General features: G+C 48.5%; 1 protein-coding gene across 4 annotated transcripts in view; it reads right to left on the reverse strand.

The window, feature by feature from the left end:
• RUBCN (rubicon autophagy regulator) overlaps positions 1-24961 on the reverse strand; it is a 51948-nt gene that overhangs the window by 20643 nt on the left and 6344 nt on the right. For 3 of the 4 annotated variants that reach the window (XM_063306266.1, XM_063306265.1, XM_063306268.1), the window contains exons 2-10: positions 18782-18935; positions 15649-15732; positions 14520-14679; positions 12828-12934; positions 12001-12148; positions 9122-9670; positions 4191-4286; positions 2906-3021; positions 634-835 (exon numbers count right to left, since the gene is read on the reverse strand). In XM_063306266.1, the coding sequence (XP_063162336.1) occupies positions 634-835; positions 2906-3021; positions 4191-4286; positions 9122-9670; positions 12001-12148; positions 12828-12934; positions 14520-14679; positions 15649-15732; positions 18782-18820 (1501 nt within the window). In that variant the 5' untranslated portion in view covers positions 18821-18935. Of the gene's footprint in view, positions 1-633; positions 836-2905; positions 3022-4190; positions 4287-9121; positions 9671-12000; positions 12149-12827; positions 12935-14519; positions 14680-15648; positions 15733-17678; positions 17925-18781; positions 18936-24961 lie in introns of those variants that run through there. The other variant, XM_063306267.1, reaches the window with a different exon arrangement.

The following is a 24961-nucleotide window of genomic DNA, read 5'->3' on the forward strand; positions in this document are numbered from 1 at the left end:
TCAGGAGACAAGGGAAATTGGCCAACATTCATCCTAAGAAGGGAGGCTCTTTCATCTTAACTCCCTGTCCTGCGTCAAGGGGAGAAAGTCTGCCCTGAGCGTGGGAGAAAATACATTTTCACACCACACCTAGTTGAACGCTGGCATTTGCCCCCAGCAGTTGAGCTGTAGTAACAGCAGCCAATACGAATGGTTCGGAATGGAGACTGGATGGGTTTACGGAGGACCAGGCCATCAACAGCCGCTAACAGAGGCGGCTGTTTTCCAGCTCCTGAAGCACTGACAGCAGGACCTCAGAACTGCTGCTGGGAAGACTCACTAGAAGGGGACTTCTGCTCTCCTATCCAGCCTGGTGAGCTTCTCAAAGGTATTCAGTGACTCAGAAGACTGGGACAGATGAAGGAAGGACCTGAAAAAACCAGCTCCAGGCTTTTTCCTACATTTGTACGCAGAACCGGCCCACCGAGGAATAGTGAACCTCTCCAGGACGAGTCTCCGAAGCACTCGATGTTTCAGGAACGTGATCCCAAATCAGGTTTCAGAAACAGCCTGTGGTCTCTCTGATGGCCTCAGCCCCAGACAAGGCTTTCTGGTGGCGACTGAGCAACGTCCCAAAGGAAAGGAAGCACTCACTGTCAGAGCCCAAATCCTGGCACGCCGGGTGGAGGTAGCGGGTCCGGATCTGCTGCCGGCGGATGCGGATCTTCTGCTTGAGGTCTTGTATCACCTTGTCGCTTTCTTCCTCCTCCTCCTCTATCCGTCGGTTCATCATGTTGCACTTCATCAGCTCAATGGCAGCAATGAGCGATTCGGAGATGCTGAAGTGAGCATTTTCCTGGGGCAAAGGGAGAGAAGCCGTCGAACTGTCTACAAAGCAGACAGTTACATGTTTAAGGAGGAAGAAGGCAAGAAGTATGGGTGGAGGGGATGTTCAGCGCAGTCCAGTTTTCCTTGCTGATGCTTGGGCCGATCCTCTCCCTCCCAAACACATGTTATTCCAGGCATCTTCTGGAATCGGGGCTGCAGAATTTGGAAACGTGCAGAGTAAAAAGCAGCATGAAAATTCCACATGGCCTGTGAGTTTATGCAATGGCTTGTGGGAATGACCTTGGGAGACTGGGTGAAGAGTTGCTGCCAAAGCAATGGCCAGATGAGAGAGGGCAGAGCCCACAGCTGGAGAGTGGGCGGGGCAAGAGGCTCAGAAGGGACCCTCCCTAGCTTCTCGGGCTGTAAAGGAGATAGCGGGAGGACTGGACTTTCAGACTTGCAAGGTCCTGTTAATGTAGCTTTACAGTAACGTAGAATTAGCTCATCTGGCCATGTTTCCTGTCTGGTCTGCCTGGTAAGGCTGACAGTTTAAGACACATAAAAGTTGTATTTTTAGCTTATGACCAAGACCAGGACATCTTCCTACCCAGCTGCTCTACAAAAAAGCAAGTCTCTAATTTATATATTCCGCATGGTTTTTATTAGTTACTGAGGAAGATGGATTAAATTTAAGTTTATTGAAATACATAGCCAAAGACCAAAAAAAAGGAGAAAAGGTGGGGAAATGAATCAGAATAGAAATATCCAGTAAAAAATTATTCGTATCTATGATTAAGGATACCCAAAGCACAGTCAGATCCAGTAACTTCTTACACTCACTGCAATGGCGCAAAATTTGGCCACGATTCTGGAAACTTCCCACGCTTGGTCCTTTAGTCCAGCGTTTCTCAACCTCAGCAACTTTAAAATGGGTGGACCAAGTTCCAGAATTCCCCAGTCAGCCTGCCGGCTGGGGAATTCTGGGACTTGAAGTCCACCCGTTCTTAAAGTCACTGAAATTGAGAAACCCCGCGTTAGATAATAGTGCACAATTGGCATGGGAGAGCAATCTAAGTAATTTATGATAAGAAAGGAGATTTACTCTGCACTCCAAGGATGGCAAATAGGGCGTTGCAAAAGTACACACACTACTGTTTTGACTTTGGAGTCTCAGCAGATACATAAATGAGAATGCCATTAAATGTCCCTAACAGCGCCATTCTGGCAAGAGCATCCAAGTGTGCCGGCACGAAAGGCCTTCCATATGACAGAACAAGTAGGTGATACACAACTGTTTAGGTACAGGTAACCCTTGCTTAACAATCATTTAGTTAGTGACAGTTCAGACTTACAACGGTGCTGAAAAAAACTGACTTATGACCGGTCTTCACACTTACAGCTGTTGCAGAGTCCCTGCGGTCATGTGATCACAGTTTGGACGCTTGGCAACTGGTTCGCATTTATGACCGTTGCAGCGTCCCATGGCCATGTAATCGCGATTTTTGACCTTCCTGGCCAGTTTCTGGCAAGCAAAATCAATGGGGAACTGTGTGATTTGCTTAACAACCACATGGTTCACTTAATGCCTGCAGTGATTTGCTTAACTGCGAAAATGGTCATAAAATCGGGTCAGATTCACTTAATGACCGCTTCACTTAGCAACCAAAATTCTGGTCCCGATTGTGTCATTAAGCAAGGACTATCTGTATACTGAAGGGATTGTGGAAGATTGTTTGGCTGGTTCTCTCCATTTCTCACCTTGCTGTTTCCATATTAAATTTTAAAAAGGACTATATTCCTAAACTAAAGCCAGAAATCAGCTGCATCCATAAAAAATGATGACACCTGTTCAATGAATCATCATGCAAGTACCATTCAATTACACATTGGTGTCATGACCTCTGACACATGTATATTAAGTCATGCAATTTGCACAATGGCATCATCACGCATGTGTCATTATTGTCCCCTCCACCGCAGGTTCCTATGTAAGAAATTCTGAGAAGAAATCAGCAAGAACAGGTTTCTGTGACTCCTTTCTGTGGTTCCCACCAGTTTCCTGATCGACCTATTTGCCTCAGGATTCACTCGGGCCTACCTTCTCCAAGTCTGCGCAGCTGCCAAAATCTTGTTCTGACAGGTAACTGATCAGGGACTGGCCTTCCAAAGGCCTCCGGAACATGCCTTCCCCAGAGTGCAGGTACTGTCCGGTGTCTGGCATGGGAAGGAAAAAAAGGAAGTTGTTTTCAAAATCTTAGATGTTTCAAGAAGAGGAGGAGGAGGATGACGACGACAACTCAGGTCTGGGTTGTCGTTTATTCGTTCAGTCGCTTCCGACTCTTCGTGACTTCATGGACCAGCCCACGCCAGAGCTTCCTGTCGGTCGCCAACACCCCCAGCTCCCCCAGGGACGAGTCCGTCACCTCTAGAACATCTTCAGCAAAGGATCGTTACCTTGCCGTGGTGCTGGAGCTTGAGCACCTCAATGATGCCATGAGCTAAACCGTGAAGGGCCACCCAAGACGGGAAGGTCGTGACAGAGCGGTCAGACCAAATGCGATCCCTGGGGAAGGGAATGGCAACCCACCCCAGTATTCTTGCCGTGAAAACTAAATGGATCAGGTCTGGGGCGAGACGCCAAATCAATGAGAAAGTTTTGGGGGAAATGTTGATTTGACCTGTGTCAGCCACTCGCTCCAAAGGTTGGGAGAAGAATCATGGTTCTCTGTGCAGCGTGGAAGAATTCACCTCCCACAGCAGGACTGAAATCTGATGAAACAGGACTGAAAGAAGCCCCGCAGGATGCCGTTATGCCACATGTGGACAACAGGCCACACCAGCTGTGCTGAAAGTATAGGCTACCAGGCTTTCTTCTGGGAACCACGAAGCCCAGGTGGCAAAGGCCCTGTGTCTCCGCATTAAGGCCAGCAACACTTTGCAACGTCAATCCTCATTTCATTGCAAGAGCAGCGATATTCCCCCGTAAAGGCAAGGACCACCAATGAGAAGTATTATAGCCCTGGGCAACGTCTGGTGTGGCAGAATAATGTGGGTGGGGGAATAAGGCCTCTGCTTTATTCATTGATCTGCGTGAACTTCTCTCTTTGTGCACAGAAATATCTGTTCCTGTCTCCCTTCTCTCCGCAACCTGCATCCAAGATGTAGGTATAATCCTGCATCGGGCCCTCCTGTAAATAAGCCTTTCACATACATATAATTTTCCTCCTGTTGAAACTGAGCAGGGGTGAACTCCTGTATCTTGGCTTTGAGAATTTGGCCAATTCTGGACTTGGGGCAGCTGGTGGCAAGACTATACTGTAGGAACTTGTCCCACCTTTTGAACTGACTCCGAAGACAAAAGCTGGAAATTCAGCCAGGCTTACCGTATTCCACGTAGACCGATCCAGAAGTGCTTCCCTCTTTACTCTGCATCGAACAGGACATGTTGCCCTTGAATTGAGAAATGTCTCCATTGGACTCTAGGCACAATATGTAAAACAAAAGAGACCGTCAACTGCTGTGATCCACGTGGGGGGGAAGCCCACAGAACTGAGTGGGAGAAAGTGAGGAAAGATGGAACTATCGTATCAAACCAGAAGGAAAGAACACAAAGGTTGGGCCAACAGAGGCTCACAAGACGTAACAGCAGACACGTACAAGCTGTTGTGATGCACAATTTTTCAGAAAGGCGACTGGAAAGGTTCAAAAAGAGGTTGGTTGCTAATATGGGCCAGTTGCTCCAACGGATGACAGGCTTGGGTTCCAGAGAACCAACTTCAAGTCTCATTTTACGCTCAACACACAGCCAAGTTTTGCTCTGCACCTCGAGAGAGAAAATTCGAAGCACCTGCGCCCCAGAGGAACTGCATGGATTTCAGCATCAGCACAAGGCATCCATGCCCATCTGCTGGACCCTGCCGGACCTGAAGGAGAGGGCCAAGCCACTCTTTGGAGTCAACTCTCAAGGGAATGATATTTAAATGTGCCCAAAGCATCCTCACGCCTTCTCTGTTGCTGCTGCTGTCGGGCAAGACAACTAGAGCCCGCACAGTTGTGCACCCAAGAGAGCACATTTCCTAGGGCATGTGCCGAAGGGCTACTCATTGCAAGGCGGTTTATTCCTTTGCTTGCACACCGGCATGGAAATGAATCAGCGTGTTAAGCAATCAGCTAAACATGCGGAAGCATCCTTTGAAACGTGGGGGTTTCCTTCGCTATTGCCACCACCGAATGCAGGACTAGGGAAAACTGGGAACGTGCCTGAATATGGAAGACCTGCATACTGGGGTGGAAGGCACCCAGAATGCTTCTGCCCGCTGTATCGTTCTCTACGTTCAGAAATACCACAGTACGTAGCAGCACTTGCTGGCCTCAAATAGCAACGCTGGGTTTCGCTGGGATGGGAGAACACCAGAAGCCGCACGGGTGCTGGCTAGGTGGGGAAGCCAAAAGAACATCCCAGGAGACAGTGATGGTGCATGTCCATGAAGTCACCAGGAACTGAAGCCTACTTATCGTCACACTCTTTTTCCCTTGAAAGAGGGTTTAGGCAGGTAAGTCTGATGGACAGCAGGAACAACTGCAGAGAGAGACCTCGACTTATGACCATTCATTTAACAACGGTCCAAAGTTACAACGGCCTCAGAATGGGCGCTTTATGGCCTGTAAAGCACTTCTGAGCGTCGCAAAATGTCCCACCGCCACCCCCGCGGTCACACGATTGCATTTTGGGCGCTTGGCAACTGGCTCACATTTACGGCCAGTTGCAGCGTCCCACAGTCACGTGGTTGTGCTTTGCAACTTTTTTCGCCATTTTCCAGCAAAAAACGCCCATTGGGGAAGCCAGATTCGCTTAACGACCGCCGTAAAAAAGGTTGTCAAATCAGGTCTGGTCACATGGTGACCTGACTTGCGACCATAATGACTTATGATGGAAATTCTGGTCCCAACTGTGGTCGTAAGTCGAGGATTACCGGTACTGTAGGATTTTATGGCGTATATAGAGTACATGGTTTTAAATGGGGGTGGCGGGGGGCTGATAACTGGGTCACACCAGATGACGTCTTGCACAGCAAGAGGCACATTTTCTTCGGTGAACATCTTCCTTTAGAGACTCCCAGCTTGCCTTAAACATTGCTCAGAAACTACACTTACTACTGCGGGGGGTAGCAATTGCGCCAAATCCTTTGAAGGTGTCGCCAATCGTGTTTTACACCTAAAAAGTGCAAAGCACTGAGGGCCAACCTCCTCTAGTCAACCTGCTCCCCCACATCCCTATAGTTTATGAGGCTAAGAGCACCCGCCATTGTTCCCAACGGCCCTCTCTGCTTCCTTTCCTCGGAGCAGGGTGCAAAACCCGCAGCTCTCTGCCCGCCCGCCGCCTCCCAGGCCCCCTTCAGTCCCCTCAAAGCCCCCAGGGCTGAATTTTGGATACATGAACTACTGCAGCAGTTTGTGAATTACGGCAGTGCAACTTTTAAATGTTGTTTCCCCGGAGCATGAAACACTTTCCTGTTTTCTCATTCCAAAAACAAGAACAAAGAACACAAAATCCCAAAGGCCGCTGCAGCAAAGTCACCACCATGTCTCTTGTGGTGGTTGAAATAATCGTTGTCAAAAAGGTAGTCCTGATTTGCAAAAAGATGGGCCTCCTCTTGTCTTGGCAGCCCCCAGCCCTGACACTCTTAGGATGCCCAAGGCCGTTTTTCCCCCCCCCCCTGATCTGGCTTCTGACAAGCAATAGTTATCCTGATGCCAAAAAAAAAAAATACCTGGATACTTCAACGTTTCTTTTCATATAGCTGGGCCCAGGATCCACACGGCATGCGTACCTCCTCCCACACTGACCTCTTTCTGAAGCTTTTTTTGTGAGGCTTTTCCAGACACAAGCCTTCCCTAAGGTTCCCAAAATCTGTGCTGATCCCAGACGGCCGTAAGTCTGGAACCGGGCAGAGCTTGAGATCTTTCTTCCAAGGGAAAGGTTTACAAGCTTGAACTGAGCATGAGTTTAACCTCCATTCAGCCCAAGTGAGCTTTAGTTGGTGCTATTATTGGCATAAAAACAGGAATGGTGCATACAGTGAAGTGAAGGCGATGGAAGGAGAAACAGAGGAGAGCGCATGCTGGGAACAGCCTTTCCCAACACGGGGCCCTCCACCAATGCTGGACTACAGCTCCCATTAACAGCAGCCTGAATGATGTAAGCCAGCACAGGCTGAGAGCACCAGTTGGGAACTTACGCCATAGAAAATGCAATAATAAAAGGATAGAAGGGAATGAAGGCGAGGATGACACTGGTGTCAAGTCTGTGGGTTTAGAAGTTCAGTCCACACTTGGTACCATTTCATGGGACTGATCTCTCACCCGTGGTCAACTTGCAGCCCTTGATAGAGGAGTGTTCCATGTGCAAGCATGCAGAATATTCATGCAGGGAAGAAGTGGTCTTTTCTAAATTCCCAGTGGGCAGACATGCTTGCATCCATGATGTCATGGGACCCTATAACCTGAGTCTTCCTCATCCAGGAGAGACATCATATGAAAATGATCCTTTAGAACAGTTGTTTTGACAGGGCAGATCCTCTGGATGAATTAACATGGTTGGCTTCCCAAAAGTCTTGTTGAGAAGGGCTCCACAGGGGATTAATCTCTAGGGGGAAAAACCCCTGCTATGTGGGAAACGGAGCTCGCTCCAGGTCAAAATGCTGAGCTGTGGTGACTTTTTAGGGCTTTAATGACCAAACTCCAAAAGGCCCAAGACCTCCCCGCATCAGTCTTGTCTGTCATACCACCATCCAAGTAAGGAAGGCCTCTATTTCTTTGCCTGAGTGGCTGTATAACCCCCCCCACACCTCAATTCAGCCAGAAGAATCTCCCTGAAGGAGACAACTGGGCTACAAATGCCAGGCCAGGTGAGAATCCTCAAGGCGCCACTGGGCCATTTCTCGGAGGAGGAGGAGGATGGCTGACGGCAAAGATTTCGCAAAGGTTTTTGAACTCAGCACAAGGAAATACTGATGGGGAGATGGGGGGGCAGGAAGAGAAAGGAAGATGGTTGCAACATGCGGTTCCCAAACCTGCTACAGGGTCTTCTATTATAATGCTGATGTCCCTGTGCCCTCCTGAGGACACGCAGCGAAGCAGAGGACAATGTTAAGAGAAAAATAGAATAAAAGTAAAAAGGACAGTTACTTTCCAAGGCAGAACCCTATTTGGCTCACTTTGGGGAGCATAATTGTTACCTCACACAGATCCGGCCACTTCACATACCACGAAAGCCCTTTTTTTAAGATGAAGTTTCCCAGGTCACCACAATCGTGGTACTCTGCAGCCATCATCTCTGCCCGTCTCTCCGTCTTTTTTCAGTGACTGTCTAGAGCAGTCTCCCCAACCAGGATGCCCTCCAGGCGAGCAAACTTCAACACCCAGAGTCCTCGGGAACGGTCCTGTTCGCTGAGGAATGCTGGGATTTCAAGTCCACACCTTTAGAAAGCACATCGTGCAGGGTGGAGCAGTATTATCGAACTACGATTCCCATCAGCCCTTGCCAGAAAATTGACAGTGAGAATGGATGAGAACTCAAGTTCAGCACTATTTGAGGGAGGGGAATTTCCCTGCTTCTGACACAGATTATTTGGGAAATGTCTTGTAAAGAGGGAAGGGACACCCCCAGATTAGTTAAGGGGACGGTGGACTGAGTATTCCAAGGCAAACAAGTCTCAGACAGGCTTAAAATGCAGTACACTGCAACGTACTTAAACTGGCTACTGCATTAACCCATTTTCTGAGTCCACACAGTATGTTGTGCCATGAATAAGCCAAATGCATAAAGCCACAAAAACTTTAACCCAGATAACAAATGTATCTGTTGTGCAGTGCAGCTGCGGGGCCTTGAAGGAACCTGATTAAGCCTGTGGAATGGACCTGGTCTTCCTCTGTCTGTTTCATTTCCCTTCGGTTAGCTTTTTAAAGAGAGGCCTTTACAACCTGGAAGAGAGGCGTGCGACAATCTGCCACAACTGGAGACGCAGAGGTAGGAGGAACTTTTTGACCTGGAAGTGTGGCCGAGGGGGAGGGGGAGGATCTGATCGGCCCCCAGTCCAGCTCTGCTATTCAGAGACCACCTACACAAGCATCTAATGCAGTGTTTTTCAAACTTAGCCACTTTAAGGTGCATGCACTTCAGCTCCCAGAATTCCCCAGCCAGCATGCTTCAAGTGGCCAAACTGGAAAAACGCTGACCTAATGCGTGGCACGCAGAATGGCACTTGAGAGTAGCAGAGACGACGAGAGCGTCCTTCCCGTTTCCCCCCCTTACCGTGAGCTTTTGCAGAAGCCACGTTGGTGTCTGAATGGGAGCGCACATGGCTCCTTCGGGGCTTCCCTTGGAGGCTGGAGGTTTGTCCCTCGGAGAAGCTGGACCTGCGCGGGAAGGCGGCCTTCCGGCTGCCGCTGCCTCCCTGGTCCCCCCAGGAGGACACAGACTCCTGCTTCTGAGAGCTGCTGGATGAAAACAGGTTGGAAGTGCTGCTCCCAGCACTGTTCGAGGTGGCAGTGCCAGACTCATCGGGGGTGTCGCAGGCCCGGCTTTGCCGGCCGAGGTTCCCAATGGCTAGGTATTCTGGCCCGTCGGTCTCATCCTGGCTTCCAGGACAGGAGTCAGAGTTTGGGTGGGGCAAGATGCCAGCGCTCATCCCAGCAGCTGGGAAGCTGTCGTCTCTGGGGCCAGAGATGCCGAGGTGAGGAGGAGGAGGAGCCGGGTGTTGGGGGCACCTGCCTTCCAGATGCCTGTGAGCAGAGCCCCAGGGGGCATTTTCCTGAGCCTGGCAGGGGCTGCCGAATGCTGAAGGACTTGATAATCTCCTGTCTAGAAAGAGAAGCAGAAACAAAAAAGGAATCCGCCTTATTCTCGGGGAGGATGTGGCTACAAGAAAGTAATTGTTTGAGTAGGAGCATTCTGGAGCCTGCAGTGAGCCCAACAGCAGAAACTAACGAAGGATGGACGATCCACGCTTTGTGTATCACCCCCAGCACCCCATGTGCAACCCCCCAAGTGGGAAGCACCAATATTTTCAGATCCAGATTTTCCGGCTGGGAGGTTTCGAGGGCCATGGTGACTTAAGCCTGGCGGAAACATAAGGCACGTAGCGCATTCCTTAAACAACCCAGAAGGTCCCCTCTCCAGTGGGGGAAGACTGTTGTTTTGTATTGTTTTTGTGTTTTTCTATTGTTCTTTGATTTTAACTGTTTTTAGCAATTTGCAAACCACCCAGAGTCGCCAGGAGTCAGGCAGCATACAAATTTAATAGTACATCATCATCATCATCATCATCATCATTATTATTATTAAAAATGAGCACCTTAAGCTTTAACAAACTCCGCCTCCGATTCTCCCCCTTCCCTTCATGTGCAAAAATAGGAGCCAAAACTGTGGTGCAGTCCATTTCAATGCCTAAAACAAAGCCTGATTTCCAGTCTGTCAAAGTTCACAGCCCCTTAAAAAGCCTCCAAAACTACTGGCAACAGACATTTCATGCTAGAGAGGAGGCTGGGAGCAGCAGAGAAAATTCCCTGCCAGCAATTGCCTTACCACTATTATCCAAACCTGGCATTATCCAGATTAGAATATTACTGCCATCTACTATATACAGAGGGGGAGCCTACTTCTAAATTTCAGTTACTGTAACTTCAAGCACTTAGACCAGTGTTTCCCAACCTCAGCAACTTTAAGATGTGTGGACTTCAGCTCCCAGAATTCCCTAGCCAGCATGTGTGGATTGCAACTCCCAGAATCTCCCAGCCAGAATGCTGGCTGGGGAATTCCAGGAGTTGAAGTCCACACATTTTTAAGTTGCTGAGGTTAGGAAAAATTGAGTGAAACTGTTGATCGACTGAAGTCCCATGGAACACATCCCACTGGGTTTAGAACAGAATGGCCAACTTCCGGGGATTCCCAAATATCCCAAATAAACACCAGTTGTTGGTCTTTCAAACCCTCCAGACAAACAAAACAAACTACTAATCCAGGGTTTCTCAACTAGGTTCTGTGGCACCCTGGGGCTCCCCGAGAGGTCACTAGGGGTTCCCTGGGAGATCACAATTTATTTAAAATATTATTTCAAATTCAGACGACTTCACATTAAAGAGGTAAGCTTCATTCTTTATTTTCAGTTTAGGAACAGTGTTAGTGCATATCTACAGGCCTTCCCATGAAACGAATATCATAATTTAGTAACTTCTGGCCTATCTTTGAGCCTGAATGGGCAGGGGTTCCCTGAGTACTAAAAAGTATTTCAAGGGTTCCTCCAGGGTCAAAAGGTTGAGAAAGGCTGTTTAATCTATGTAAATATATGGTATCCAAGACCTTCTCTGCAGGCCCTTCTCCAATCACCTTCCTTGGAAGCCAGCCAGGGGTTGGGGGCCTCTCCCTTAGGGAAAATTTATTTTATTTTATTTATTTATTTTCTGTCCCGCCTTTATTATTTTTAGAAATAACTCAAGGTGGCGAACATACCTAATATTCCTTCCTCCTCCTGTTTTCCCCACAACAGCAACCCTGTGAGGTGGGCTGGCCTGAGCGAGAGGGACTGGCCCAAGGTCACCCAGCTGGCTTTCGTGCCTAAGGTGGGACTAGAACTCTCACACCACACCTGGTTGGCTCTTGGGCTGAGAGAGGGAGTGACTGGCCCAGGGTCACCCAGCCGGCTTTCGTGCCTAAGGCAGGACTAGAACTCACAGCCTCCTGGTTTCTAGCCCGGCGCCTTGACCACTAGGCCAAACTGGCTCTCAGAGAATTTATACTGCAACTAGGCCCAGAGATCCTACTCATCTGATGTCTGTAGTGAACAGTTTTAAGCAATAAATCAAGTAGTGCTTTCTCGCCCAGGTCCGTAGCAAACGGCAAACACTAATGCTGCTTTAAAAGTTTTACTCCAAAACTTCTGAAGTTTTGGAAGAGCCAGCTGAAACCCAAAAACACAGAAGAGGGCATGAAGGGGAGTGTCATCTTCCTTTGGCTTTTTCGTCATCCTGCTTCCCACAACTGATAGTCAGAGGCATCCAGACACCAAACCCGGCAACGTACACCAACCTCAGCCTGAACTCTGTCTGTGCCGCAGCAACCGAGTAGCAGAAAACAGACGGCTTTAAAAAAAACATTTCCCTAACACGCGAACGCTGATGGCTTATCTTCCTTACCTGGGATGTTGGCACAGGCAGAGGGGAGATGGGAGAAGGAGCCAAGGCACCGGTGGGCTGTGCTTGTGGCAGCAGGGGTGGAGAGGGACCCCAGAAATGCCGTGAGACTCTTTGTCCTGGGCTCGGAGGCCTCGCCTTTCCTGGCAAACTGAGAGAAGGGCCAAGGTCAGGCAGTAGCCACAGGGAGGCCTGGGGGAGGACAAGGGAGGGAAGCAGAGACACACCGCCTGCATCGTTTCACATTCAGGGAACGGCTCCTGCGCCGACTTAACAGGCTGGCCATGGGGGTCATGCGCCACAGGGCCTTCTGGCACACGTTCCAGGGCAGGGCTTCTCAACCTTGGCAGCTTTAAGGTGTGTGGACTTCAACACCCAGAATTCCCCCCCACCAGCTTAAAGTTGCCATCGTTGAGAAATGCTGACCTAGAGCATCAGGCAGGCCCTTCTATGCACTCTGGCTCTACCCAGAGGTATCTTCCTTTCTTTCTAAAAGAAGGTTTATTGTCCTACTTACCTACTGAAGAATTTTACTCACCCTAGGCGAGTAGGTAAGAGCAAAGGTGAGACAACTGAGGAAAGGTGCCTAGGTCCCACTCCTTGAGAAATATGGCTGCCTGCATCCAGCCCTGGCCAACCATGTTGGAGTGGCATTGCAACTGCCTTTTGACAATTGACTTGCAAGACCCGGCAGTGCAAGGCGCTCCTTCAGAAGACCTCTCCTGAATCCTGAACGAGATATTGTGTGAAGGAAGGCAGCAAAGGGAAGGAAGGCCCCAAAGCCAGGCCAAAGACCCAACCCAGGAAGAAATGAGAAAGTCCCTTCTCACTATAGATGCATCTATCTGAGCCAGCAGCCGGGGGTTGTTCTGCTCCACAGCCTCCAAGCACTGCAACATGACGGTGACGTGGGCGTCGCTCAGTAGAAAAGCTGAATCTGCAAAAGGAAGAAAGGAAAAAGGAGGGGGGAATCGTGCCTTTGGTCCTGCACTCACAGGATGTTGCCTGCAGGATTTTCATTCCCAGGGTCTCAGTCCTGTGCTTTGGAACAGATCCCTTGGGGAAGGGAAGAGCTATCCATCCCAGACTTCCAGGAGAGAGAGAGAGTGTCTCCACGGCTCACTGCTGCTATCTAAATTTGTGATGTGATCCAACAGGACCCAGCAGTGCATCGTCAAGAGAGAAGCAAGAAGATCCTCAGCAAAAACAGGAACACCCAAACAAGCATTAACCCAACACCCACCCACTCAAAGAAGACACCCAAGGTTGGACGGGTCTCCAGTCCAGAGATAGGAGCTGCAGAGAATGCTGGGTAGGGAATGTTTTCCGATGGAGGCCCACTTGGAAATCTGAGACTCACATACTGGCTGCCACTGCAGACCTTCCTCTTCACTATATGGCCACCCTGATGGCTAGAGTAAAATATTGCCCCCCCTCCCACCCCCCTCTGCTTTCTATGACACCAGCGAGACCTTGGTAGGGCACAGGCACGGAATGCAAGAGGGTCTTCTGCGCTACAAAAGCTACCCAGAGTCCATGGGAGTGGGTGGTTATGCGGCAATAAATTTAAATAAATTTTAAAAAGCTAACTAAAACCATCATCATCATCCAGCTTCCCATTTAACTGCATTTTTAAGAATACTTTTTAAAATGCAGTCTTTAAAAAAAAAGTCAGATGAGACAGAGAACTTGGTGGGTATCAAGGGAGATGTCTGGATGTGCGGGGCATGCTGTGGAACCAGGCTGCCGATTCCTGGGGTACAGCTGGCATTGGCCCTGATGAGGGCTGCGGTCCAACCCATTTGGAGGATGCCAAGTTGGGAAAAGAGGTGGCTAGTTTGAAGGAGTTTGGGCCAGGGCCCTGGCTCCTAGGTAGGCTAAGCACAATGCTGGTGGGCAGGGGTATTCTGGATTTATCTTTTTTTTTTTTAAGTGACCAGCTAAATGACAACACCTATGCAATCTTAGTTGATCTTGAAAAGCTAAGCAGGGTTGGACCTGATTAGTCCATGGATGGGAGGCCTACAGTTAAGCCCAGGACTAAAGACTAGACTGGGAAGTTGAGAAAACACCTCAGAAGCAGGGATGGCAAACTGCTCCCACACTGCGGCTGAGAAAACACCACGGAAGCGTCAAAGAGGACCAGGAGTCAAGTCCAACTCAGAGAATTACATTAAACAGGAGAAGGCCTAGAAAACCCTTGGGTGGGAGAACACCATGGCTAGGCACGAGATTGGGAATTCAAAAAACTGCTCCAGGAGCAGGTAACTTCCACTTCCATATTGCCACCAACACCTTCCACATAAAGCAGCAGATAGAGACAGGTGGCGGATTGGCAAAGAGCATCAAAGCCCAAGTATGGGATGTTTGCAAGCCCTGCTTCACCGGCAGCCTGCCAGGGTGTGATGAACAGATGGCAGCTTCTCACAGTTGGTTCCCCACCAGGAGAGAAAACGCCCAGCAAATTCTGCTGGGCAGGGAAGAGGAGCAGGAGACGGCAAGGATGGCCAGTTTTCTCTTACCAGTGTAAAATTTCCGGATGTACTGCTTGTTCCCCAGCAGAGGCTTCAGCTGAGCTGAAAGGCAGTGGAACTGCAGGCTGTGCTGCAGCCAGAGCTCTGCGACGGTGCGCTCTCCGGCCTTGTCAGAATCCTGAGGCCCGTTCCCATGCAGGTGGAGAAACTGGAAAAGAGGAGCCAGATTGCAAGACAACACAGGCCAAAGTCAGTGGGAACGCAGCATCCACGGTGGAATGGCCCTTTCTGGGTCTCCTGCCCCCTCAAAAGCCAGAGGGCGGCTCTTGTTTAAGGGGCCAGGAAAGAAGAGGCAGTGAGGACAAGAAAAGGCTGGCTACCAGCTCCAGTTCCTCACCTGCCAACTGGAAGGAGGGTTCACCTAAAAAGAGGCGTTTTCTGCTGGAAGAAAAGGTAAATCCCACTCGTCCTTGGCCCAGGACATCAGCTGGCCCCTAAGCTGGGCAGCAGGCTGTCCCTCCTAGAAACATCACCATCCTATCTCCCCATTTATTAGCCCCCTCCTTCAGCCCTAGCATCTAAGGTCAGGATTCGAGAGGCGACAAGGCCGGCTTGCCGTCGCTTTAGGAGAAGGAATTCAGTCGGAGACGTTCAGGGATCAACCGCTGCAAGAGATCCCCCACGCTTTCACGTTTGCCCGTGTGCAGCTGGGCAAGCCGTTCCCAGATGAGGGGCGGAGGGTGAGATCCAACGTACAGCATCTACCTCGCTCCCCTGAGGATTTTTTGGAGGAGCCCTGAGCCGGGGAATCCAGTGTTTCTCAACCTTGGCCACTTTAAGCTGCGTGGACTTCAACTCCCAGAATTCCCCAGCCAGCCATGCTGGCTGGGGAATTCTGGGAGTTGAAGTCCACGCAGCTTAAAGTGGCCAAGGTTGAGAAACACTGGTCTAATCTCTGCCTTTTACATTCCCAAGCCTCAGATCAGCACCTCTGCCAGGGAAGAGCGTCTTGTACACTTAGCCTTTCGAACAACCTTTGGAAAAGTTTCAAAAGCAACGACCTTCCCACTCACTAGAGGAGAACAGCAAAGCCTCTTCTCTGTGGCTTCAACCCAGCTCCTCCTGCACCCAATGGCCCAAATCCAAGCTTCCCTCCCCACATTCCCCAGGCGCTCACCTTCTCAACATGATGGGCCGCATGTGGGCTCAGCCGATGCACATCCTTCACAAACTGCCAGTAATCCGCCTGTCGGTGATGCACCTGCCAGGAAACAGAGGAAGATTCAGATTCCTCCAATGGCACCGGCTTAGAGAGCCAACGGCAACCTCGCACGGGCTGCCGAAACGCCACCGGGTGGAGAAAGAGGAAGGAAACGAACTGCTTTACAGCCGCTGAATATAAATGGCAACAGGAACGATTACTGCCAGCAGCAAAAGAAGGCAGCCCTCCAACTTGTACAGGTAGTCCTCGCTTAACAACCATAATTGAGCCTGGAATTTCGGTTGCTAAGCAAAGAGGTCATTAAACAAATCCGACCCAATTTTACCACCTTTTTTGCGGCGGCCATTAAGCAAATCACTGTGGTTGTTAAGCGAACCATGTGGCCATTAAGCAAATCACACAGTTCCCCATAGATTTTGCTTGCTAGAAACTGGCTGGGAAGGTTGAAAAAGGCAATCGCTTGACCATGGAATGCTGCAACGATCATAAATGTGAACTGGTTGCCAAGTGGCCAAATCGTGATCATGTGACTGTGGGGACGCTGAGACGGTCTTAAGTGTGAGCACCGGTTGTAAGTTGGTTTTTCCAGCACTGTCGTAAGTCTGAACCATCACTAAGCGAATGGTCATTAAGTGAGGACTACCTGTATCTTTTTCCTCCTGGCCGAAGATCAGTTTGTCCTTTAGGCAAATCCTAATGTAAGCAAGCAATTATTTGTTTATTGTGTTTGGATCCCACTTTCTCTCTGAGAACGTGAGGTAGCTTAAATGGGGTTCTCCTCTAATGTTATATCCCCACAACAACCCTGCAAGGTTGTTTAATCTGAGGGAGGGAAGGACTAGTCCAGATTCAACTCAAAAAGCTCTGTGGGGCACTGGAACGTGAAGCTGCATTTCCCTGGTCATCTCAGCCACTGCACCGGCTCCCACAGTGGGTTTATTTGGGTTTGGCTGGTAGAATTCATTACTGGACTGAATTTGCAACATTACGACAATCAGAAAACAGCCAGAAAAACCATGAAGTACGATGAGAACAGAAAATGGCAGGGCAGAATTGTTCTGCTTTGTTCCAAAAGCCAGAACAAGAAATAGTGAATCGAATTTGCAAGGAAGGAGATTTCGGTTGGACTTCAGAAAGAACCTCCTAATGGTAAGAGGTGTTCAACAAGGGAGGCGAAGGCCCCCCCTTCACGGAGTATTTCAACAGAGGCTGGATGGTCATCTGCCAGGGACACTGTGGTGGTGGATTCCTGCACTGGGCAGGGGTTGGACTGGGTGACCTCTAAGCCTCCTTCCAGCTCTTTACATGCTGATTCTTGACTATGAAGCAGGAGTCTTTGATTTTCCTTAAATGTGCATACTGGCCAAAATGTGCTTAAACTGGCTGGGAGTATCCTCACCATTAGCTGGGAATGCTGCACGTGGCACAGGTTTCCAAGGCTGGAAATCTAGTCGACACCTTCTTGCTGAAAAGCATTAGACTAAAGTCTTGGCTGGCCAAAGCCGGGACGGACGGCAGAGGTCAATGCCCAGGATCACCATTTGGTGTTCTTGTACTTTTAATTTCTGTGTCCTGCCTGATGCTGCTTACCCTGAAAGGAACTAGCATGAAGGCATGTGCTTCTACTCCGCAGGTTGCATGACGTGTTCTCCATTCAGACCTTCCATTCAACTGGAAGAGTACATTCAAACAATGCCCTGAATCTATCTCACTATTTCTCTCTGCGCACATCTATGGGTACAGCCACCTTCAAGCTGAGCAAAATTCCGATGGGTTAGATGAGCGGATTTGTGCAGGGTGCTTTGGTGTGAGGCCCAGCCTGGGCAAGCAAAGAGCTTGAGGTAGACTGGCTTGTTATCTTAATGTGTAAGTGTCAACCACTCTTCCCACCTTAACACAGGAAACACTCAGACCATTAAGCCATGTGGGCAAGAGAAAAAAGGATTAGAACTTTGTTTCTGCCATATATAGGCTTTGCCCCTTACCTTCGGCATGGCTAGATTTCTTCATTAACAAGTGCGATAATTGTTGCAATAACATTGGCTTATCAAGAGCTGTGACCCTGAATCACCACCTGCAAAGCTTCTCGTTCCAGTACTGGACAGAACTGACATACTGTACAGAAGTGACTGCCATGATTTTCTTCCAGAATGGATTTTGGCTTCCCAGTCTGGCCTTCAGGGATTCTTGACATGGTGGGAACAGTCTTCATTCAAACCCAAGTCAAAACTCACGTCCAAAGTTTGAGAAACCACTAACTGGTGACTTTATCTTGTTTTGGCTCCTAAACGCAAGCCTTTCAAACATTTATTTAATCTAAAAAACACTCTGCTGAGATGCCAAGTATATCCTTGGCATCGAAGTTTTCAAGAAGTGGCCTGTCCTCCTTATCTGCTTCTCTAATTCTATGGTAGGTTCCTTCACTCTTGGGGAAGGAGAGTCATGGCTCATCTAGACAACTGCATACTATCAGTGGTATGATTGAGAAATAATAGGCAAGATCACAGCTCACACAGCCATAAACGATCTCTCCTCATTACACAAAAACATTAAAAACACAGCATGCTAGAGGGTTTTAGGTCTCTGTCCTTTTTGATCCAGATGCCTTGTTCTCTGCTCACAACCTTACGCTATCATTCATACCTACTGTCTTTAAAACACAATCCCTAGGAGAGTTTTGGTTCATCTTTAAATCAAGAATGGGAAGCCCAAAGGCTAAGCCGCTCTCTCTGTGGCTTCTGAGGGCCCTCTTCACGCCCCTGAAGTATCGGAACAATGGAAATCAGCACAGTGTGTTCTATTTTTGAAAGGCTTAATAAGCTTTACCTTCTCTCCTCTCAAACTGAAAATAATGGTGGGCATGGAAAGCCACACTTCCACCTACTTTAATGACACTGGGGGCAACAATCACCGCCACCAATACTGGCAGAGAAAAAGTGCAGTTCCTTCCCCTGATTATTTCAATTTCTACAGCCACTCATCTCAAATCCATGGCTGGATGGCTAACAACTGTTAAAAACATCATAAAACACAAATACGACCGCCCAGAAGGGCAGCCATCAAAACTGTGCAAAAAAAAGTCGCCTACCTTGTCCAGGATGAGACCATGATATAGGATGCTATGCATATCCCTGCAGAGCCGCTCCAAGCCGCCATATTTAGACCAGACGTTGGGATTATTGATAGACACTAAGCCTTCCACAGTAGTCTTCAGATTACCCAACAGTTTCCAGTGTTCTTTCCTGAAAAGTACAAACAAGCATCAGCCAGCCATCAGTTCTATAGCCCAGATGGAATACCATCCCCTTAGTAAATCAACCCAATAAGCAGAACACAGCCTGACTTATTCGCTGTCAGCAGAACCCTAGCCGTGAATTCAACATACTCTCTTCTATGCCATGAGAGGCAGAACTTCAGCTTCTCTGCTGTAGTTTCATGTCAGGGGTGTAGAGCCCTGCACTGTTACTGAACCACAATTACCAGCATCATAAACCGGGACTTTTCAGCAACATCTAGAAGACCATGGCTTAGTCTTTTTTCCCTTCCGAGAGTGGTCTACTTAAATTTTCAAGAGTGATAGGCATCATTCATTCAATTAAAAAAAGCATATATTATCCCTAAATTCCAATGTTTCAGCTTCAGCTTTTTTTTTTTATCCCTTCAAGTCAGTTTTTGACTCCTGGCGACTGCCTGGACCAGTCCCTGCCGTTTTCTTGGCAAGACTTTCAGAAGTGGTTTGCCCTTGCCTCCTCCTTAGGGCTGAGAGAGAGTGACTGGCCCAAGGTCACCCAGGTGGCTTTGTGCCGAAGGCCAGACAACTGGCCTCACGGTCTCCCGGTTCCTAGCCCAGTGCCTTAACCACTGCACCAAACTGGCTCTCTTTCAGCTTTATCAGATTTTAAAACCCAAGATTAATAAAGATCTAAAGCATGGGCAGCAGCTCTCCCCCGCTTTGAGTTTGCCCAACCCTGCACTCACACAAGCTTTAAAGCATCCCAATGCCCTGATGGCATCTACCTCTGATTGCCAAAAATGACACTGATGCAAATTATTTTATCCATAGAAAACAATCCAAAGTGGTCAGTTGGCTCCACTGCACAGTATCTAGATTGTGTAGGTTATAATCAACCCAACTGTTTGTTTGTTTATTTATGCATTTATTCACTGCCCAACTCTGCCTCATGGGGGATTCCGGGCGGTTTACAATAAAACAAGGTTAAAATTTAAAACCATTCAATACAGCAATACAATAAATAAAAATGTAATAAAATCTAAGTGGCGAAAGGTCCGTGAGTGTAACAGGCCCCTCAAAGTCACTTAGGGCGCTAGCCATCCCCAGGTATAACTATTCCCCCTCCCATTCCCAGCCTGCTGACAAAACCAGGTCTTTAGTCTTTTTCGGAAGTCCAGGAGCGAGCGGGCCTGTCTCACCTCTGGGGGAAGGATGTTCCAGAGGGCGGGAGCTACAGCGGAGAAGCCACACTTCCAGGACCCTGCTAGATGGAATTCTTTTACGGATGGGGCCCGTAACATGCCCTCCCTGCGTGAGCGGGTGGGGCAGGTCAATGTAACAGGGATGAAACAGTTGGCTCCACCTTACAATATCTTGACTGTGCAGGCTGTAATCAACCCAACTGTTCCACAACGTTCATCTCCTCAAGGGATGGCTTGGCTGTATCTCTAAAAATAGAACTATATCACTCTCAAGAAAGTTGAGAGAGACTGTATCCACCCTTCCAGTTTATTCTTGTCCCTTAAGAAGACTGGGTCAAGAGAAAACTACTATTTTCTTCCTAGAAGGCAGAAGTAAACAGTGAAGGGAGGGACAGGAGGACGTCTTCCTTCATGAGCCGAGAAGAAGTCTCAAGCCCTGCGTTCTAGCTGGAAGAGACAGACATAATCCTTTCGTTTCTCTTTCCCATCAGGGCCATCTTTAATGACCAAGAATGCAGCTGATCTCACTGAGCCGGAAGAAATGCGTTGGGGGTGGGGGGGGAGACAGAGAGAATAGAAAGGGCAAAGCAGTTTAGAAGGGAGTTTGTTCTTATCCATGTCCCTGGTACTTCCTGAATAAAAGAAGCCAAAGAGATGGGTCTCTTCCCCAAGGAAGTTTAATTTGACAGGTAAAAATGGAAGAAGAATGGCATAAATTAAAGGGAATGCACCTCACCAGATTATCATCTATTCTTTAGCTTGCATTGCTCTTTTTTTAATCAGTAGCTTTTATCCTTGAATAGTCCTGTGTGGTAGAAGGGCAGCATTACCAAAGGAGCAGCAATGTATCCAGTGTTGGCTTTATTTAAACTGGGATGAAAAGTTAAGACAAGGATTAAAGAAATCTAAAAGGGGAGGGAGCAACTATGATGTTGTGGAAGCAAGGGAGAACAGACGGAGGTGTTTAAGGGGGCAAGGCAGGGTGGCCACCTGCAGATGGTAGAATTCACGATCAAGGGCTTTGTAAATCAAGAGATGAGTTCTGGCCAGTTGTGAGCATGGTCTATTGCAGGGTCTCTCAAACAGGGTTCCCTGAGAGGTCACGAGGGGTTCCCTGGGAGATCACGATTTATTTAAAAAAATATTTTAAATTCAGGCAACTTCACATTAAAGAGGTAAGTTTCATTCTTTATTTTCAGTTTAGGAGCATTGTTAATGCATCTAGACAGGCTTAGCCATGAGGCCAATATAGTAATTTTGTAACTTCTGGACTCTATTTGAGCCTGAATGTGCAGGGGTTCCCCGGGGCCCGAAAAAAAAGTTGAGAAAGGCTAGTCTATATCTAGAAGCATCCTCCAGTTCCTTGGGATAAGAACTGCTTTGGAAATTCAGAAGTAGACCCCCAGAGACCAAGGAAAGAAAGGGGGGGGGGAAAAGAGCCAGTTTGGCCAAGTGCAGTGTTTCTCAACCTCGGTGACTTTAAGATGTGTGGACTTCAACTTCCAGAATTCCCCAGTCAGAATGCTGGCTAGGGAATTCTAGGAGTTGAAGTCCACACTTCTTAAAGTCGCTGTCATGACCCCATTGCAAGGCACAAAAGAGCCTCACAACGTGGATCATGATCATCAGAAAAGAGAGGAAGAATATAATCAAATCAATGCTCAACTAATCACCCAAGCACCCACACCCATGAACTGATCTACAGCTTAATAGAAAGACATCACAAGGTAATTCAGATAAGCATCGATGACACAGGAGGATTCACGCCTTGTGCCCCGGAGGACGCATCTGCACCCACAGGACAAAGACGGCAGCCGGGAAAACGCCCAAACACCCATCAACATCTAAATCTCCCGTCAGGTCAGGGGAATGGGGACAATGGAGGGTGGAGGAGCACGGGGTCTGGCAAGAGGGTATAAACAGGACACCATGCCACCGCATCTCCATTCCCGTTTTTCTTTCTGTCACACACCGTTCCAATAAACCGGAAATCCTTAATCCCTATTGAGTGAGTCCGTGTCTTATTCGGAGCGAGGCTGACCCTGACAGTCGCCGAGGTTGAGAAACACTGGTCTAGTGGTTAAGGTGCTGGGCTAGAAACCTGGAGACCGAGAGTTCTAGTCCCGCCTTAGGCAGGAAAACCGGCTGGGTGACCTTGGGCCAGTCCCTCTTTCTCAGCCCAAGCCCCAAGCAGGGTTGTTGTTGTGGGGAAAACAGGAGGAGGAGGAGTATTAGGGATGTTCCCCACCTTGAGTTCTTAGAAAAATAATAAAGATGGGATAGAAAATCTAAAAAAAAAAAATGCTGTGGACAGACCAAGAAGAGCAGCTGTCTTAGCTGACTGTTTTTATATGTATTCAGAATGACAGAAGACCAACCAGGGGAGAAACCTCTTGTCCCTGCTGTTTTTTATATGCAGTAGGGACAGAGAAAGTGTGCACATTTCGTGTGCACACAAGTCAGTAAAAGTGTTATGTGTAGAGGCAGACTCCTCTACCTCCCTTTAATGGTTCTGAAAAGGCACCAAACCACTGAACAACAGATAAAGCATTCCTGCAACCTGCCACCTCCTTGGGAGGAGCAGCTTTACCAAAGAGCAGGACAGACCTTTTCTTCTCTGCACACCACATCAAATGCCATTGCAGCAGAGAGAAACTTAGACGTGAGGAACCCTACGGGGCAGCCTTTCTCAACCTCTGGACCCTGGAGGAACCCTTGAAATATTTTCCAGGCCTCAGGGAACCCCTGCACATTCAGGCGCAAAGATAGGCCAGAAGTTTCAAAATTATTATATCCGTTTCATGGGCAGGCCGATGTACATGCATTAACAGTGTTCCTAAACTAAAGAATGAAACTTACCTGTTTATTGTGACATTGCCCAAATTTGAAATGATTTTTTAAATAAACTGTGGTCTCCCAGGGAACCCCTAGTGACCTCTCTTGGAACTCAGGTTGAGAAATCCTGCTATGGAGACTGACTTCTAGCCGTGTGCCTACTTCTCTGCTACCTATTACTGCCTATAGGTAAACCCTAAAGTAGAACAGCTGTCACAGTGGAATACCCCTTTGCTTGTTTTAAAGCCAACACATTAACCAAAGAATTTATGTGAAAGTGATTTCTTCCCCACCACCACTTTTTAACCAAAAAAGGACATTCAGAGTTGCTTAATAAATATGTTTGGTTGGCATAAAGTATCTTTCCAGTTGTACTTAACTCCTGGTGGCTTCACCCACACCCCCATGTTGTTTTCTTGGCAACAGCAGGAAAGTGGGTGGCCACTTCCTTTTTTTCTAGGATGTTTTCCGAGGTCCCGATCCAGCTTACAACACTGGGGCTTTCTGACAGCCACCCATCCAGATTTTAAGCCAGTCTGACCTTGCTTAACTTTCGAGATCAGACAAGGCTCGGTTTACAAGCCAACAAAAGCATAATAAAGCAAATAGCAAAACCGCTCCCCAAACCCCAGATAATACCATAAAATATACATTCGAAGAAAGCAATTATCACCTGCTGGTCACATACATTCAAAGTTAAGTGGGTGCGCCTCTCCTGGGGCGGTGGAATTCTGCTGCACAATCAGAGTTCTGCTGATCAGAGGGCCCAGGTCACGAATCTGCATTTGCAGAATAGAAAAACATGGAACTAGGCCACTCCTGCAAGCTGAGCAGGCAATAGTGTGCATGGTCATGCGTGTTTCCTGGTTCCCAAACAGGTGGGTTTAATGACATGCACCTTTAAACTCAGGGTCGCCCTGTGAAGATACTCCTGCCAAGGGTCCAGAACTGCACACTGCAGAATGGACACGTTACGGGGGGGCTCTCTTTACCACCGTTACCTCCCCGAGACCCCAATCAGCTTCTGAGATGCCCTTCTGTTCTATTTGGATTAAGTTCCAGATCTGCTGCCTACAAATTAGCAGGTAACAGCACCTTTCGTTACCTGAAATAAGGCAACGGGAAACCACTCACTCAACAATGCTAGGACCACTGCATGCATTCGCTGCGAGCTGAGTTTGACTCAAAGAAGCCTGCATTTTTGCCCACGTGCAGTTCTCTGCTACTCTCAGACTGAGATGACAATGCTGCAGCCACGGCTAAAGGAACACAAGAGGTAGGCAGAAGCCACACCCAAATACTCCAAGCTGCATCCTCCAGCAGTTTCCTGCCAATGCTTCAGAGCACGGCAGGTGCTTGCAGGCCCTCCAAACCATCAGGGGTGTGAGAAGAAATTAAAAGATCTCTCCCTCCATTCTGTCTTCCTCAAATGCTACTCCCCCCCCCCAATTGCTTCCCCTTCTTGAGCAAGGTAAAAGGTTAAAAGTTACAAAATAGAATGGGTTCAGTGCAAAAGGGGAAGCAAGAGATGAAAATGTGTCAGATTCCTCTGGCCAAAGGGTTCGCAGAACCCCTTATCGGAGCGTCTTCCATCACTTCCTTATCAATGTCTTAGACTCTCTGTCACCGGATGGGAGGGGGTGTGAAGTTGGAGTGTGAATTGACAAAAGGTTCCCTTCCGAACTTAGCAGAGCCCATCCAGGGAGACCTTCTTCCCCAGCCAAGCAGATCTCTATAAGCGAATTACAAAAGGTCCCTTCCAAGGTGGACAGTCCAGGCTAGCAGACAAAGCCACAGCCCTGCAGGGAACCCAGACAGCCAGGACAGGAAACACCAACAGCAGGGGGCCTGGCCACAGAGCGCCTCCTCTCGGAACCCTGGTAAGCTGCACTTTCCTAGACTTCCTAGAGAGCGCCCCCTGCCAAGAAACCGGCCAAGTGCACCTTCTCAGAAGTTCCTAGAGGGCAGGAACACTTTTGCGTAAAGCCCACCTATATAA

Source organism: Candoia aspera, chromosome 6 (genome assembly GCF_035149785.1).
Source record: "Candoia aspera isolate rCanAsp1 chromosome 6, rCanAsp1.hap2, whole genome shotgun sequence".
Lineage (NCBI taxonomy): Eukaryota > Metazoa > Chordata > Lepidosauria > Squamata > Boidae > Candoia > Candoia aspera.